The 17982-nt window shown below is 38.7% G+C and overlaps 1 protein-coding gene across 2 annotated transcripts; it reads left to right on the forward strand.

Moving 5' to 3' along the window:
• The first annotated feature begins 3020 nt into the window (after positions 1–3020).
• On the forward strand, positions 3021–13814 carry egln3 (egl-9 family hypoxia-inducible factor 3). Of its 2 annotated transcripts, none has more exons than XM_066669543.1 (5): positions 3021–3747; positions 11441–11560; positions 11645–11781; positions 11874–11947; positions 12042–13814. In XM_066669543.1, exons 1-5 carry the CDS (start codon positions 3280–3282, stop codon positions 12068–12070), a joined length of 828 nt encoding a protein of 275 aa, XP_066525640.1. In that variant the 5' UTR covers positions 3021–3279; the 3' UTR covers positions 12071–13814. The 2 variants fall into 2 exon arrangements, with proteins under 2 accessions (XP_066525640.1, XP_066525649.1); XM_066669552.1 differs by lacking the exon at positions 3021–3747 and adding an exon at positions 5544–6326.
• Positions 13815–17982: the final 4168 nt, after the last annotated feature.

Here is a 17982-nt window from a genome sequence, read left to right on the forward strand (position 1 = left end):
CTCTCACTTCATACTGTATTCAACTGATATTTTCATCGGAATTTTAGTTTATCAAGATTTTTCTTGCTATAAATTTCCAGAGTGATTTTTTTTTTTTTTTATCAAAAAAACATCAAGTCATATTCAGAATATAAAGTTATTTTCATATTACCTTTTCCAAACTCTGTTCATCCCTTAGAGGGACAGCTTCGATTATTGTTTGTTCTTTTTTGTGACATCACAAAGAAATTCACAAATTTTTATTTGTAGCTCATTTGTAGTTTCCGTTTATAGACTGTATAGGCTTAAGGGAAAAATTACCATTCGATACTTACTGTGTCAACATACTAAATCAAATTGTTTTAAAACAAAAAGACAAAAAAGAAAAGAAAAATATAATTTGCTCTTGATATTCAAGTAAAGATTTGTAGCAATGCCTTTTTGAGGAAAATTTTATTTCAGTGTTGGGGAAACTGTATTCCAAAATTGTTTTTGGTTACACACAAAGAGGTCTTCAAAATGTGATCATCAACCAATGTATAGTTAATAGTGTAGTTAATGAGATCGTCAGTCTCTGAGTCACAGAGCGCCAGGGACCTGGAAGTTGTGGGATCAAGTCCGGCTCTTTTTTCGCTTTTACACTTGTACAATGCTTTTATATCGTTCACTGAATTTTGTCACACAGAATAAATCTAAAAAGGGTGTAGTCAGAAAGTTATTATAACGTAACTATATTGACTATATTGATTGTTAATAAACACACCACACACTAAAACAACTCAAAGACTTCTAAAAGGATCAGTATTAAAGCTATGCAGGGGTTACATTTTTCTTTTTCTTTAACTATGCTTGTTCCTTATAATGAGTGGTGTTCAAAGGTTAAGAAAGAGCTAATCAGATTCATCAGTTTGGCAAGGATAATTGGATAACTTGGGGCAATGTGGCTTGATATCTACAGTTAATCTTCCTGAGAAGATAAGGTTTGCGTTTTAATGTGTAGGAATACGCACAGACACTACTTGTGCAGGCTTGCCACCTGCAGCAAGTATTGTGGGTGGGTTCTTCCAGACCCACCAATGATATTCAGTCCAGTTCTCGGATTCATTTTGCTGCCAAAGACTCAAAATGAAAACAGCAGCTGGTTACTGTTTAAACTACAGGATGAGGATGTTCTCACGTACATGCTGAGGGGTTGCCTGGAGTTTGCACCTCAGATATAGTGTAAATAGAGTGACATACAAACACTACAGTTATAATTGCTCTACTGGGTTCCAGCAGCTGCCTGGAGGTGTTAGTAAACAGCACCAACCAACCTTTCACAGGCCTCTCCTGGCTCTGTGGCAGCACATAAGGCAAACCTGGCAAGGCAAACACAGCGGAGAAATTAATAATTAAACAGGCACTGGAAATACAGAATGTATAACATGATTACACTGATCTTTACCTATCATTAGTTTATTCATTTTAAATATGTAAACATCTAATTTATTTCCTTACAACGGATCCTCCATTTTCCTCAGATGTGTGTCAGCTGCACCTATTGTATTTGCTCTCAGGCTAATTTATTTGTTTCTGTAATTGCACACAATCAGCTGAAATTTAATAACCAACTTTACATTACTTCTACATTAACATAGAAAGCAGTTTTAAACGAGTTAAATACTGTAATAAAATTGAAATTACAAATGGAATGGTTATAAATAAAGCCAAGACAACAAATTTGAATAGGTATTGTTTGAATACATACGTGTACATGGCCTGACTCTGTGTTTTTTTTTTTTGTGGATAGTAATTTGTGGAAACTTAAAAAAAAGTTCTATATCCTGAAAAGTCATAAAACACTTTTACTGAGTCTGCAGTATGTGCCAAACTCTGCTCTAAAATTCTTAAAAATGGGTTTTGAATGGTTCTTTAGGAAAGGCAATGGTTCTACTAGGAGTTTTGTATAATTTGCATTTTGAAAAAAAATCATAGCTATAACAAGAACCAGTGCCTTAAATAACCCTCGAGGAACCCTCTTTTTAAAGAATGTACTTAAGAATTAGAGAGTGGAAGCAATGAAAGACTCTCCCAGGCTCTAGGTGCGGTTCTGTGATAATAACTAAACTCTTCTGTGACTTTACAGGGAGTTGCATACAAGGGGTTTTCCATGAAAAAGGCCTGAGTTAGCGATGAGCCATTTATGGATAGGATGGTTCTTTGAGTGCAGTTTATAATCATGTTTTCTAAAGAATCCTTGAAGAACTACACCCTCAGAAAAACTAATTGTGTGGTTCCATTGAGGTGACTGATATTTTATTGCAGTTATATATTTTTTAAACGCCACTAGTATATTTATCTTGTTTTCTATATGAAAAGAGAATCTACTGTAGCTTTAAAGCACACAGCTGGATCTTAAGTCCAGGGTTGTGATGTGTTTACACTGTCTGTACCTTCAGTGATCAAAGATTACCTGTTTTTCTCAGTGTTTGTTTTACAGGGACCATTCTATTTGATCTTGAGCTTACGGAGGTGATAATTGCTCATTGATTTTGTACGAAACCCGAGAGCTTAGTGGAAACAGATTAAAAAAAACTAACCACCAAAATGGTTTCAGTGACCCAGAATTCAGAAAGCCGCAGGCTGAAGCTAGTTTATCCGGCATTGTTCAGCAGGTTACATTCAAGCTCAGCCAGGTTCAGCTGATGTCCAACCCAGTGAAGTCCGATTAAGTTCAAGCATTAAATTCAAGTTGAAAGAGGGAGTGGTCAGTTCCGTTTCTTTTTATATTCTCTCACTGTTTCTGTGCTTTGTCTGAGTTCAGATGACAGCACATGTATTAAATGTGCATTACGGGCCTAAAACACCAGCGGAACTATTCGGGGTTCTTACTGGTGTCAAGGGTTCTGCTTGCGTCCAAATCCATTGTAGCGCAGCCCCGTTCCCCGTCTGACCGTGACACTCTGCTCAGACTTTGATATGAAAGTATCTGCGAGTTAAAGGCTTGCTGCAGTGGCCCTGCCTTCTCTTTACTCTCTGGGCATTTCGAAAAAGGGAAAGCAAAAGCAGCTGCTTGCAGAGCGCACGTTCCGCACGATCGTGCGCGCGCCACCGAGCGCCCTCTTTGCTGTCCGAACCGGAGTTTGTAGAAGTGTAGGAGGATGACTCAGCTCATAAGTTATATAGAGTAGCCTAGAGCGAGTGCACGAGCTTTACAGAACGGAATACGTGTGGTCTCGGGCGCACGGCTCTCCGTTCGTAGCGGGCGAGGACAGAGGTGCGCGCCTTTCCCGAGACAGCGAGACTGTGCACAGAGTACAGATGGAAAAACAGAGCAGAGAAGGGAGCGGCGCTGAGCACGGCTCGGAGGTCGCCACGGAGAGCAAGACAGAGGTCGAAGTGCCGCGCGCACTCCGCCAGCCGCGCAGCAACCGGCCGGTGAAAAGCGAACGGCGGCGCCTCAGCACCCACAGGCTCGTCCTGCAGTACGTGGCGCCGTGCATGCGCGCCTACGGGATGTGCATCGTGGACAACTTCCTCGGGAACCGGATCGGGGAGCGCGTGCAACAGGAGGCGCACCGCATCCATGAAGCCGGCAGGACGCAGGACGGACAGCTCGCGTGCCAACCGCGCGGACAGAGCCGAGCCTACCGCGGAGACAAAATCGCATGGGTGGACGGAACCGAGGAGGGCTGCCACAACATCGGCTTTCTGCTCTCCAGGATGGACAGAGTCATCACGGTGGCGGACGGACAACTCGGGAGTTACAAGATCAGAGGGAGACACAAGGTCTGTATTTATCCCCAACCATCGCGAGCGAAAGGTTTACACTCCCGCAACAATTACGGGCTTTAAAGGGTTTTTGTGTGAGACCAAGTTAATCCTGCACCATCTGTGCGCTCTTCACGGGGTCTGCAGTCAAGGCCGACCATGAGTTCTTTATAGAGCTGTCTTTATGGTGAAATGAATGCAGAATGTGTTGCTCTAGATCCATATTCATAAAAAGATGGTGCAACACAGCCCCTGAACTTCACCTCACAAATGATTCAGGGCGCATGGCTCTAAATAGAACAACTACGTTAGAGAACCATAGAAGAACCTTCTTTATTCAAGAGTTTACAGCAATCAAACTTATACGAGACACCCTTCTGATGTTTAGTTGACAGTATCTGCTTTTGATGAGTCCAAAAGTTAAGAACAAAATTGACCTAAGTTCTACATTGGAGCCGGTTTGTCAAACAGAGCTCCAGACACGGTCTACATTTTAAATTCAGTAGAAAATCTCCATCCACGTTTCCCCACACTGTTCAACTCAACAATGTATCTGTTATATTTCAGTCAACAGCACGTTTAAACTAATTATTATTTTTATCAGGGACATCCAATCACTTCCTCACAAATAAAATACTCTGTACAGTTGAAGGCCACACAGAGTGTACTCACTCATGTATACACACAAACTAAAGGATTCCATATTCAACCAAGTTAAGTTTAAAAAGTCCTTAAACGTGGACTAAACATTTCAAAGGCCTTTTGTTTTAAAACATGCACATGTCTCTAGATCAGTACAGCGCTCTTTACATTTAACACTACAACATGGTGATTTGTAGTCTATTATTTGTAGTATATAGATTAAGATGCTGTATATGTAGTAACAAATATAAATATAGTCAGAATATATCTGTGAATGTCCTGTATTTAGTATTTCACTTTATTGTACGGAACCATATCAAAGACTCTCTCTTAAATGAAACATGAAGTTGTTTAAAGTACTGCCCAGAAACCAAACAGTGACATAAGCAGAGGTGGCAATTCAGATCAAGAAAATAAAAACCTTTCACAGAATTCTCTTTAACTGCTCTGACACCTTCGAGGCTGGTTTGACATGATTAGGAAACAGGACAGTCATTTTACCCAGACCCAAAGTCTTTGTTGGAAAATAAAGGACCCCCCCTCCACACACACTATATTCACTGGGAGAGACACAGAGGGATAATATAATGATGATGATGTAGGCATGTTGTGCTGATATTATTGCTCCAGCTGTACGGTTGAAAAGTCATTTTCTCGTCATGAAACAACTGCAGCTGTACACGTCCATGAGCAGACCCGATGAGGAGGGGCTGATTTCCCACCCATATTCCGGAAACCCTGTTTTGAGTGTGCACTACTAGCCAATCCACGAGTGGAGGGTGGGACAAGACTGGCCAATCATATCCCCTGAAATGACACAGACCGCCAATCATATCCCCTGAAATGACACGGTCAGCCAATCACAGGAGGGCATGGGTGTGTGACGGAATACGGGTGGGAAAAGGCTCTGGGTGCGCGTGTTGAAATGAACGTGCAGCGCGAGCCGTAGCCTACATGCGCCCGCTACGGTCCTCAATGGCGGGGAGACGCCTCGCGCCCTTTGAAGTCTAACGGCTTTTTGACACAGTACTTCACGATAGAACATGCAGCAATATGGCCATCTCAAAACGACAGACAGTAACTACAGATTAATCTAATTTAAATACCAGTTAAAGTCTGAAAAGTGGCGCTGGACGTGTGTGTGTGTGTGTGTGTGTATGTGTTTGAACTGTGTTGTGTCACTCAGGCCACGACCATTCAATTCAGAAAGGTTGGGAAGTGTATTGTTTAGGCTTTTTCTATCCAAACACGTGTTGTTTTGCTTTAGAGTAAAACAGAGTGAATGGGCTTGTTGCTGGTGGTGGTCTGGACTCCGCCCACTCCCCCCTCCGTGCGCTACTACACGAGCTGCACGTTGCACACTTCCAAGCAGGTTAAGGAGGCGTGTTTCCGTAGCCCTTAACACTGTAGTGCCGGAGAAACACCAGGATTTGACCAGTAAACAGACCCTGTTTTAGCTCTGGTCGGAGGTAGTCATTTCAATCTCCGTGTTTTGTCTTGAATGGCCCAGGCTCTTTGAGACTGAAGCGTTAGGGAGCCGCGGGCTGAAGGACTGTAATCTCGATCAGTGGCGGAGAGAGCTCGAGGCTGAAATGCCCTTTAGTCAGCATCTGGTGGACATGAAGCTGGAGCAGTTGGCTCTGGAGCAGATTGTCCCGGCTCTTTTGGATCGAGGTTTCTTTTACGTGGACAATTTTCTCGGCGACACGGTTGGACGCATGGTGCTGGGGCAGGTCAAACAGATGCACTGCTCCGGGCTCCTGAACGACGACGGGCAGCTGGCTGGTCGAGGCAAGGGTGTTTCCAAAAGACACATTCGGGGGGATAAGATCGCCTGGGTGAGCGGAACAGAGAGGGGCGCAGAGGCCATAAACTTCTTACTCAAACTCATAGACAGACTCATTTCTCTATGCATTGGACGACTCGGAAAGAACGTAATCCGTGAGCGGTCCAAGGTAAGAATCGTATGTAAACCACGAAGATGGCTGATGTTTTCGTCAGTCTTTTCAAATGCACGCCACAGCGCTGTTGTATGGAACTTGCATTGTTGACTAAACAAGGGGAAATTATTAAGATACACATCCCTAACTCCTGCACATTTAAATGCACAACTACCGTTTATTTGTTGAGAAAACACAATCAAAATGGGCTTTGCAAGAGTTTTTAAAAAATGGCTCAGTTTAACTTTGCACTAAAAATATACAAAAAATAAAGAGAGTGAAGTTTGTTGCCTGCTGAGGGGTTCCTTAGACAATCAGATAAACCGGTTACTTATTGAGAGGGGATCAAACATTTGCCTAAAACTTTATATTAATGTAGATGCTCCAGGAGGCAGACTGAACATGCATCTCCTGTAAAGTGCGCATGCGCTGTAATTCAGTGCGCGTGAACGTGCGTTGCTAGGTTATTGTGACGCTAATGTGCTGGCTTTATGTTCAATAAGTCGAAACGGGAATGTTTGGTTCGATATCTCCCGTTTTCCTGACCACGCTCCGTCTGCTAGACTAGAGTCTGTTCACACCAGCTTTAGCTCCTAGAGCTTGGATTATACAATGTGTCTAGAAAAACAGGTCTAGACAAAACAAATACTGATGAGACATTTGAGCTGGGTATTTCTCACAGTTAAAAGGTCAGTTTCTGTCCTGTTTGGAAGATATGAGTAGTTTGTGTGGCCACCTGTTGAGCGCAGGGTAAGGACCGTGAAAAGGAAAACTACCAGTTCTGCCCCAGTTGACATACTTAAGTGTTACAGTAATTAATTAGTGTGAGTTGACGTGATATCTATCTACAGACTGCTGAGGCTTTGTAGTGTTGCTGAATAATTGAATGTAGTCCTGTCTGTTTCCATGCTTTAACTTCTTTTGAGTGTATTTTTTTAAACAAAAACCATCTGAATAAATCTTTAGCCAAAAGGTAATTAATTAATAAATTTCTTGACAAAATGTCTTCCTGAAATAACTAAAACAGAGACATTTTAAATTGAGAGAGGGAGAGATGGAGCATATAATATTATCTACCAGAAACTAGAGAAATGGTTGGAAAAGTTTGTAAAATCTAGTGAAACAATCAACCAATTAATTATTCTTACATCAAACATTGACAAAAGCACAAAGAAAAGATTTCCAATGTTTTTACTGATCAACTTTCCAATGTTTACACTTTTTAAGTGTATTTTGTAAACATAAACAAATAAAACATTGGATGCAGAAGGACACATATAGAGTATTTGTGTAATACCATTCTGAAACATCCCCACAAAAGCAGGTGAAATATAAATAGTATAAATGAACACAACACAGATTATAGTTTTAACCACATATTACAAATAATCCCAACTTTTTTTTTAATTTCCAAACATTAAGAAATTATGGTCAGTAATTTTAATTAAATCCTGTTATACTGTGCAGTACTTGTTCTGCTTAGTGGTGTGAAGATGGGCTACAAAATATACATTATTCCAATAAACATTACATGTGCCCAACATGACATAGAAATGAAACATTTTACTTCAACCACATATTCATGTTATGGGTTCTGTTTACATGAATCGACTATAAACCAGTATTTACTGTTCCATGGCATAGTTAAAAGGCACTTGCCTTTTCCAGAAACAGACTACAGTGACTTATGACAACACGAATGACAAATCCAAAAACTCATATTGCATTAGGAATTTCTGTGTAGGGGATGCTGTATTTTTACAGTTTATTTTTTTCTGCACTGTTTACTACAGTTCATAATACAATTGTATCAGCATATTTACTGCACAACTGCTGAGTGCCTGATTGTATCAAGAAAGGGGATAGTTAAAAAAAAAAAAAAAAAAATTAGTAGCAGCTAATATTTTTAAATGGTGTCCATTCTTTTGCATATAGGCTGAGTCATCATTCCCCTTTATCTCAAGTTCTCAGTACTGTTACAGTAGCGGTTTGTTGTGTTGTGTTGTGGTAGGTGATGAATGATACAGATAGGCTGTCAGACCAAGCTATGCAAGAGTATACCACGAGTAGTACGTGACTCTCCCCACAGCCTCAGATTCACAGGAAGCTCAGGCTGAGGCAACGGGAAGTGAGTAAGTGAAGTGCTTTCACTTTATTCAGCTGCGAAGCCCTACACGTATCTTCTCCATCCCCCTAAACGTCCTGAAGTTTGTAGTCAGATGGCCTGATCACTGCTGTTGTGTCCCTGATGATGATGACGTTTATCGGCAGGCCACAAAAGTAGTGGAAAAAATGTGAGAAACTTAAAAGAAACATTTAAGCATAAAGAAAAGTACCCCTTGGAGAGATTACATTCACAATGAGCCTAAATCATCTTTAGCATGTGTTTTTTTTTTTTTTTTATTGGTGGAACCTCTCTGCTGCCCAACCGTATAGTTACAGTACCTTTGTCACGTACTGTTTTGGCTGTTCATGCTGACTACAGATCTGGAATCCAATTACACAATTGAAACTAATAAGTGGGAGTTAGATCGTTGCCAAACGTCTGTGGACGTGAAGCTATGAAATTGGCCCTGACTGACATGGGAATAGTCAACATATTCTGGCTAATAATTAATGATGTACCCACTCAGTACTAATGTAAAATCTGTGTGGAAAAATAATAAGATATATATAAGTAACAGAGTAAAAAATGTAATTAAAACGCTAAATTATGAAAATGAACAGGGTTAGAACTACAGGAAGAACTAGTGAATTAAAATATAAACGTGGCTTGTCCTGCTACACTGCAGCGCCAACATTTCTATAGGGATTGTAGAGGAATCTATAGGGGTACCCCAGCATGGCAGCTTTGAAAACAGCAACTGAATGCTCAGTGACCCTTGGTAATTATGTAACATTCTGGGGAACAAAAGTTTCTATAATGGAGAATGCACAAAAAAAAAAAAAAAGTTCAAATGAAAGATCCTGTGCTTACTGTCCGAGAGTAGTGTTTAGCAGAAATGCCGTGAAAGAGGGCTGGAAATACTTGCTATCTGACCCCTGGAGGAGGGGGCTTGGGAGCTGGAGCTGAATACTGCTGTTGTGTACTGAACTGAGTGCAGGGTGTAGCAGCAGCCTCACGCTCAACACGTAGCACTGTCATTAAACCTTCATAGTGCTGGCAGTCAGCCAGGCTTGCTCTTGCTCTCCACATACACACACACATACACACACGCACCCAAACACACACACACTCCTCCTTCCAGACCTCTCCATACATGTTTACACTGTGCTGTGACGGCAAACCTACGTGTGCGCCTTTATTGTGGGAAAGAAACCATGATAAAAACTCGTTTGCAGAAATGTAAACACAAGTGCCAGTGAATGGTTACTGCCGCAATGGTGTGGCGGTGTCTGTAGAGATCATGATTAAGGGAAAATTGGGTTATGTTTTGAAGTAGATTTAGCTACTGTATTTGTGACATTCACGGAAGTATCAGCTTTAAATAAACACCTAAAAGGTTTAATAAATGTTTATCATGGACTTTTTTTATAGCTATAATTGTGTTAAACAGAACAGCGAGGTTTACTTTCAACATTTATTTCCGTACTGATTATCAAGTGAAAGATCATCAGTAAAATTTTTACAAAAGCAGCATCTGAAAAATAACTGAGGCACAGAAAGATATTCACAAATACAAAAACAACGATATTCAAATTGTTTGCTAAAGTTGCTAAGTCAAATTGTTTGCTAATCCAGTTCAGTTAACACAATAGATGTTGCTAGTATCATAGGAAATTGCTCAAATTGTCTCATATTTTGCTACTTAAGGAACAAACTCACTTAACCTGTACATATTGTGTAGATTTCTACACACCTTTTCTCTAGAAAATGTAATGGACTACATTATAAAACATATTCTGATAAAATTAATGTTGTAGTGGATAGAAAATTGTATATGTTTACACACACACACACACACACAGTTTTAAATGTCTCTCTTAAGTCTTATTTTAAAGGTGCATACTTTAGGATATATATATATATATATATATATATATATATATATATATATATATATATATATATATATATATATATATATGTATATATAAAGATAATGTGACTGACAGTTGAAAAAATATTGTTAGACACACACACACATACATACATACATACATATATGTATGTATATATGTGTGTGTGTCTAAAGTATGTATCTTAAAAGTAAATATATGAATATATTTAAGACTAACAATATTTTTTTCAACTGTCAGTCACATTATCTTTCTCAAACTCCGTTTACAGATTTTCTTCATTCAGTCACTGACAAGCAATGAATTAATATCATGTTCATGCAAGTGACCACAAACCTTCAGAAACAATTACTGTAACAAAGTAATTTATTATATTTCCAATACAAACAAGCAAGATATCATCTATGCATTGGAGACTACTGGCTGTAGTCTTAAAACGGACTTCAATTCTTCAATTTTCGAGTCATTGCGTCATGAATAATTGATCAATATTTCAAATTGTAAAATGCTGTAATAAGGAATTGTCAGATAAATTGTATTTACAAACAGTATTTGCAAAGTACTTGACTCAAGGTACTTTATAATAGAAGGAAATGACTGAGTGCTATGGCATAGTCAACGGGGTATATTGCGTGCTAAACTTTGTGCAAGGTCAGAGGGCCAGGTGGGGGTGAGGTGATGTGAAGGGAGTTCTGCTTCCCGTTTCATTGTGAGAATGAGGCGTGTTGATATTGTGTTGTGTAGGGAAGGCCACACAGCAGGCAGGCTCATGAGCTCCAGGACATGCCTATGTATGTCTGCCAGACCTTTAGAACTTTCTGCTGGGGCCACTACTGATTGATGAAGTAAACGTCTCCAAATAACGCTAAAACAGCCAGCACATCTGAAACACAAGTATGCTGTTGCCCTGTGGACTGTCTAAAGGAGAGGATGGAGGAAAATAAAAAGTCTCCCACGGTGTCAGACTTATTCATGCTTAACATATCACACCATCTTATAAGATAACACACGTTCGCTTGGATTAGTTGTGAAATGTATACGTACTGAAATGGAATGCCATTAATGAGTAACTCATAACTATGTTGTTGTTTGTTTTCTTCTTTTTTCAGGCAATGGTGGCATGCTATCCAGGCAATGGGGCAGGTTACGTAAAACATGTTGATAACCCTAATGCAGATGGCCGTTGTGTCACCTGTATATATTACCTGAACAAAAACTGGAATGCCAAGGTTAGCCGGATGTTATAAGCCTCTACCTTATTTATTTATTACATGTGCAGGTCTACAGTAAATAATGCCACTGTTTCTTCTCAGGAGCATGGGGGGATTCTGCGTATATTTCCTGAAGGAAAATCCTACGTAGCTGACATTGAACCATTGTTTGACAGACTGCTGCTCTTCTGGTCAGATCGTAGGAATCCTCACGAAGTACAACCATCCTTTGCTACCAGGTCTGTTAATATTTATGATCTTATTTGAATGCTTATTTTTAATATAAGCAATTATATATGCTGAACAATTTCCACTTGGGCTTGTGTTGTAGGTATGCAATCACAGTGTGGTACTTTGACTCAGAGGAAAGAGCTGAAGCAAAAAGGAGATTCAGAGACTTAACAGGTTTGTTCAGTTACAGTGAATAGAAGTTCTCTCTAGGTGGGTTTAAGCAATGATGAGTAAATTTAATGAGTACATTTTCTTTTTTAAATTTCAGCTACTTCACAAGGCGGCACCACATCTTAGCAGAGGAACTGTTCAGCAGACAACTGTTTGCTGATAGGATTTTTGTATATTTGAATGTTTTGTTGTTGTTTTTTTTGGCCCTTTGTAATAGTGCACTTAAGGTACCTCCTCCCCTCCTTCAGCCAAGCCACTATTGCATTGCCGTCTTTGAAATCTAGAGCTGAGTATACTCTGTTTTGCTGCTATGCGTCCCATAGGAGGATACCGACTTTTATAAAAAAAAAAAAAAAAATCATTATAGTGAATTCAAATGATTTCTTTATATGATAATCATAAAGACAAAATGGTTTCTAAGAGATGTGTGTGGATGAAATTAAAGAATCTATGACAAATAAGTGTCATAACACAGGTTATTATTCTCTTAAGAAATGCTAGTCTATGTTTGAATTAATGGCCTTCCTTGCATCTGTTTTTATTAATTAGCCATTTTTCATAGTGTGTTTTAAATTGTGATGTTTTTAAAAAATTATTAAATGGTTAAATAGTATTCAGACAGATGGTTTATAGCATTATGTTATATAGAAGGGGTGTTTTGTAGGGTGGAAATAATAATTTCATCCTAGTTATCACCATTAAAGTGTCATGTGGACGTGCAATGCACACTACACGGGGCCTCTTATAGATGTGGTATTTTTAGGTATCCTTACCTGTCTTGAACTCGGAACATAATTACTTCAGGTTTTTTACCGTTGGTATGGCCATTTTCGTTTCTCCATATGAATGTGATTGGAACGACAATTGCTAAGATTCAGATAACATTTTTGGTAAAGGTGTATATCATTTTTCAAAGATGCACTCTGTGATTTTGCAAAACAACAAACAAACAAAAAGGTGGCTGTGCTGCTAGCAAGTGTCATAAATTTAGTGGATCAAACAGGGATTCTGACTTGCTCAATGAGTTGCTTGAGTTTTAGAACAGGACCAGTAATAATAACCTGAAAAATGGTTTCAAAGGTCCAGTTGCTTTGTTTACTTTATCACTGTTTGTGTACTTTGGAATCAACATGCTCATATATCAACACAGATAAGTTGTGATTAACTTTTTAAGGCACCTGAAAGTAGTGTCTCTGAAACTGAATGTATTGTATTTTAAACAAAATGTCTTAAAAATCACAGAGTGTAGCTTTAATACATTACATTATCAGGATTTGCCACATAGTTATACTGGTTACATTTTTATTAGTCTCTAGCTTACGTTTGCTGTCATAAAGCGTACTGTAGTTTTGATTAGACTGTTAAGTGGCTGTTATTTCATTTTGGCAAACCTGCTTTTGTTGTTGATTAACTAAGAAAACAAAGTTTATTGTAAATTACTCATGTTTATTGTGAGATGTATGCCCTCTAATTTTTTTTGTTGGAAATGAATGCTTTTAAAACTGAATGCTTCTAAGTCTATATGTTTTAAATGATTGGACAGCTTGCATGCTGGTCAGCAATGCTGGGTATGGACACTGAATTAACAATATTGTTTTAAAATAATTAGTTCAATGAAGGCATTCAGTTTATTTTTTTTATTATTTTTTTTACAGTGTTTCCAACCTGTTGTAAATTTAGTGTCTATGATGTTTGAAGACTATATTTGGAAAAGGGATTTTAGAAAGTGTGACCAGATGGGTACACCTTACTGTACAGGCATAGTTGAAACATTGTTGTAATGGTAACATAACCTTATTAAACAATGTGTTTTATTAGACAGACTCAGTGAGTAAGAACTCTAATGCCCTCTTGTAAATGGCAAATAAAAAAAATCCTAAATCTTGGTAGACCCTTTTGACTTATTTAATAGGTTTAATAGCATGCACACTTGTAAAGTTACATTTTCAACAATAACACATGAGCTGGGTACACTTACACTTGAGGACAAAATGATTAGCCTTCCTATGAAAAATTAATTGTTTTAAATATATATTCCAAGTGCTGTTAAATAGAGCAAAGAACATTTAACACAACTATTTTTTTTAAACATCCAGTTTTTTTTTATATAATTATATCATATTTCTTTGCCCACAGAAATTAAATTATTCCACAAAAAACAAACAACCACAGTCAAAATTATTAGCATCCCTGAGGCTAATAGTGAATTGTGTATCCTTTTTGCTGGATAACAGCCTGTAGTCATTTGCTATAGTTTTCAACAAGTGTCTGACACTTCTCCTGAGGAATCCCAGCCCATTCTTCTTTGGCAAATCTCTAGCTTCTCCAGATTTGATGGCCTTCTGGCATGAACCTTCTATATCAGTTCACCCCACAGATATTCAATGGGATTCAAATCAGGGCTTTGTGCAGGTCCTCCAAAAATGTTCACTTTGGTCCTTCACTAGAAGCTATGTCTGTTTTGAGTCGTTATCATGTTGGAAGGGAAAACTGTGACCCAGACCAAGTTTTGCTGCTGACTGCATAAGGTTTTCTTTCAAAATCTTCACGTATCCTTCTTTCTTCATGATTCCTTCCACCTTGATTAGATTCGCAGGTCTTTGTTTCACTGTTGGGACAGTGTTCTTTGGATTATAAATCTCCCCTTTTTTCCTCCAAACATAAACAATGTCTTTATTGCCAAAGGTTGCTAGTTTTGTCTCATTCGTTTTCCAGTACGCATAATCTCTCTCCAGGTTGTCCTTAGCATACTTCTGCAAAAAAGACACCTTCAAACCAGACTGAAGTGGTGTTTTTCTTGGTCTGCAACCTCGCAGTTAATTCCTGTGCAGGGCTCTAGTGATTGTCTTTCAGACAACAGTTCCTGACTTGGCCAGGTTATTCACTAGTGTCTTGGCAATTGTTCTGTGGTCTTTAGATACATCTCTGACTATTTTTCTTTCCAAGGTCTTTGAAATCTTGTACTTCCTACCTCTGCCAGGCTTGTTCTGTATTGTGTGGCTCTCAATAAATTTCTTGATAATATTTCTCACTCCAGTTCTTGACATTTGGAAATGCTGTGATAACTTTGTATATCCTTCTCCTGCTTTGTAAGCATCAATGTTTCTTTTTCTCAAGTTTAAACTGATTTCTTTTGTTTTTGGCATGATGCTTTCTCAAGTGACAGCTCAAACTCTTACTGAAGCTTTTATACTGTGTGTAAATTGGGAGATAATGCTCAGCTGTGAATTCATTTTAAAAGCTTTTTAAGTTAAAGCACACCATTGACTACAAACTTTATTTTTATTTGTTCCCTTTGTCTGGTTTTCTTTCTCCTGTCTCTCATGCTTTGAGATGTCCTGCTGCTCAGCAGGTGTTGCCCTGACCCTGTGCGTCCTGTACAAGATCCTGGCCTTGTCTCATCTACACTATCATGCTTGGCCATGCTGTTTTATCTCAAATTTATTTATTTAGAGATTTATTTAGACTCTGCAAGCATAGGGAGCCTGACACAGAATTGTCAGATTAGATTGTCTTATAAAATAATGCATTGTCCAGAGTAGTGGATGAAATGATGATAATTACACTTGTTTCTACACTCATCGTCGACTTTACCACTGACCATACAGGAGCACTTTCTAGTTCTACAATCACAGATTGTAGAACTAGAAAGTGCTGTGCATACTTTATCCCAATATCACCCTGCTTTTGAATGGTCAGGACCACCACAGTCCTGACCATTGAAAAGCAGGGTGATCTGGACAGTATGATCCGGGTGGTGGATCATTCTCAACTCTGCAGTGTCACTGATATGGTGGTGGTGATGTGTTAGTATGTGTTGTGCTGGAACGAGTGGATCAGACACAGCATTGTGTTTAAACACTCACTATCCACTCTGTTAGACAAACCTACCTCATTGGTCCAGAGACAGTAGCTCGTCTGTTGCTGCACAGTTTATTTTGGTTGTTTTGTAGTTTGATTTTTTTTTTTATCAGATGACACAGGATGCTATGCTGTTTGCTGGATATTTTTGGTTGGTCATCTCAGCCCAGCAGTGACACTGAGGGCTTTAAATCTCCAAACGCACTGCTGGCTGATCCACTCATAACAGCGCCACACACACTAACACATCACCACTATGTCAGTGTCACTGCAGTGCTGAGAATCATCCACAACCCAAACCATACTGTGTGGTGGTCCTGACCACTGAAGGACAGGGTGAAATGGGGATAAGAAAGTATGCAGAGAAACGGGTGGACTACAGTAATTTTAGAAATACAAAGTACCCCTGTGTGGTCAACGAGTATAATGGAGAGTGATAAAACAGACAAGTGTAAATACAAGGTAGGTGTTCCTAATCCAGTGATTGTTCTGTGTATAACTGCTTTGTGGTATCTTGATCGCTACAATTACTAAATGTCACCTTGAGAGTACCACCAGATTTGATAAGAGTGTATGTTAATGTGCAATGCCCATTTTAGAGAACTCAGAAATAATTAAAATGGCTGATAGACATGTGAAAACTTTAAAACCTTTAAAATTGTCACAGAATAATATTGTGTTTTAACTATCACCATTGTGAAGAAAATCTCTACTCTACAAAGCACCATTCCATGCCACTAATGGCTGTATAACCATATATACAGATGAAAAAAATAATGTATTTAATAATTATGCCCTTAAAAAGACACAATGATGATGAAAAAACAATCTTGTCCTATTGCCCAAGATTTAATGTCTATTGACACCCTCCTGTGAAGATTTTGTAAACATCTGTATTGTTAGTCTATTTCCAACAAAACCTACTTGGTGGAGCATATTCTAAAATTATATCGGAAATAAGTTTATACCGGAGGTAGAGATAGTGTTCAATATGTACAAAATATTCAGCAGGAAAACAGCTTCTTTAATCACAGACAAAGACCGATTGAAAGAATACCTCTGGTGGCTCATTATACTGCTTCAAATAAAACCATGAGGGTGTTGAGTTGAAATGTAACGAGCCAATAACCCAAAAATAGGTATGTAGGTGTTAGCAGACCTCACTGTTTATACAAAAATATGAGAAAATATCATTTTAAATGACTTGAGCAGAACTGTCCAAAGCCTATATTTATAACATGTTAACACTGAAACATAGCACTAACGTTTTTAACGGTGTTTCTTTTTTTTTTTTTTTTGAGAGTAAGGTTCACTCTGCTTCCCTTCCTTTGGGTTTGGCCCTTCTCTTTGGAAGCAGCCAGAGAAAATGTGAGGTAATATTTGTTGTTTACTGAAACACTGTTCTAAGCTGATTTGTTGGCTCGTATCTGTAGGTAAAGACAGCTAACATTAGCTTACATAGCGCTAGCAGATTTTAGCCAGGAACGCCAGCAGATTGGTTTATGAAGGTAAAAAGGTTTAGTGAACTGGCTGATTTTGGGGTTATTTATTTATATTATAACAATAAACAGACGATGATATGTTAGATTTATTCCACTCTCAGTCTGTCATGTCCTTCCTTCCGTGTCAGGGGCAGGTTTGCCAGATTTTTAAAATAGTAACTAATTATTAGAGTCACGCATTGTAATACTCTACAACCTTCGTTTGTTTTTCTCAGTTCCACTTACCACAGAGATGCATTTGTAACTCTACATTTACGCGGTGAAGTGAATAACGGGGTTAAAGCTAACAGAGCCATAGGTGGACCGCAGTCTGAACACCATCAAACGCCCTTTGAGAGCTGTGTGTGGCTTTGTCCACATACACAAGGGTATTTTTTAACGCGTGTTTTAGTAGGGTGACCATATTTGAGTTTTCAAAACACACACGGGGCAGGTTGGCAGCACAAATGCTTCCATGACCATGCAGAGCTATGATGATAAAAATGAACACAAACAGATTCTCGTTAATTTTGGACAGATTATTTTCCATCCAACATTTGGCTCTAAGCAAAAAGAATTAAATAATATTTTTATTTATAATAGTTTATTATCATTGAAACCTGTTTTCTGTTCATACCAAACTTCAAAAGTGAAGCCCTGTATTAAAGCGACTTTTTTACCCCAGAAAACTCATGA

The sequence above is a fragment of the Hoplias malabaricus genome, chromosome 1, assembly GCF_029633855.1.
Source record: "Hoplias malabaricus isolate fHopMal1 chromosome 1, fHopMal1.hap1, whole genome shotgun sequence".
Lineage (NCBI taxonomy): Eukaryota > Metazoa > Chordata > Actinopteri > Characiformes > Erythrinidae > Hoplias > Hoplias malabaricus.

Excerpts from the sequence above, each read along its gene's own strand:
- egln3 (XM_066669543.1), top strand. The coding sequence starts at position 3,280 with ATGGAAAAACAGAGCAGAGAAGGGAGCGGCGCTGAGCACGGCTCGGAG. Across the intron at positions 3,748-11,440 it reads AGATCAGAGGGAGACACAAG|GCAATGGTGGCATGCTATCC; the intron begins GTCTGTATTTAT and ends TTCTTTTTTCAG. Across the intron at positions 11,948-12,041 it reads GAGATTCAGAGACTTAACAG|CTACTTCACAAGGCGGCACC; the intron begins GTTTGTTCAGTT and ends TTTAAATTTCAG.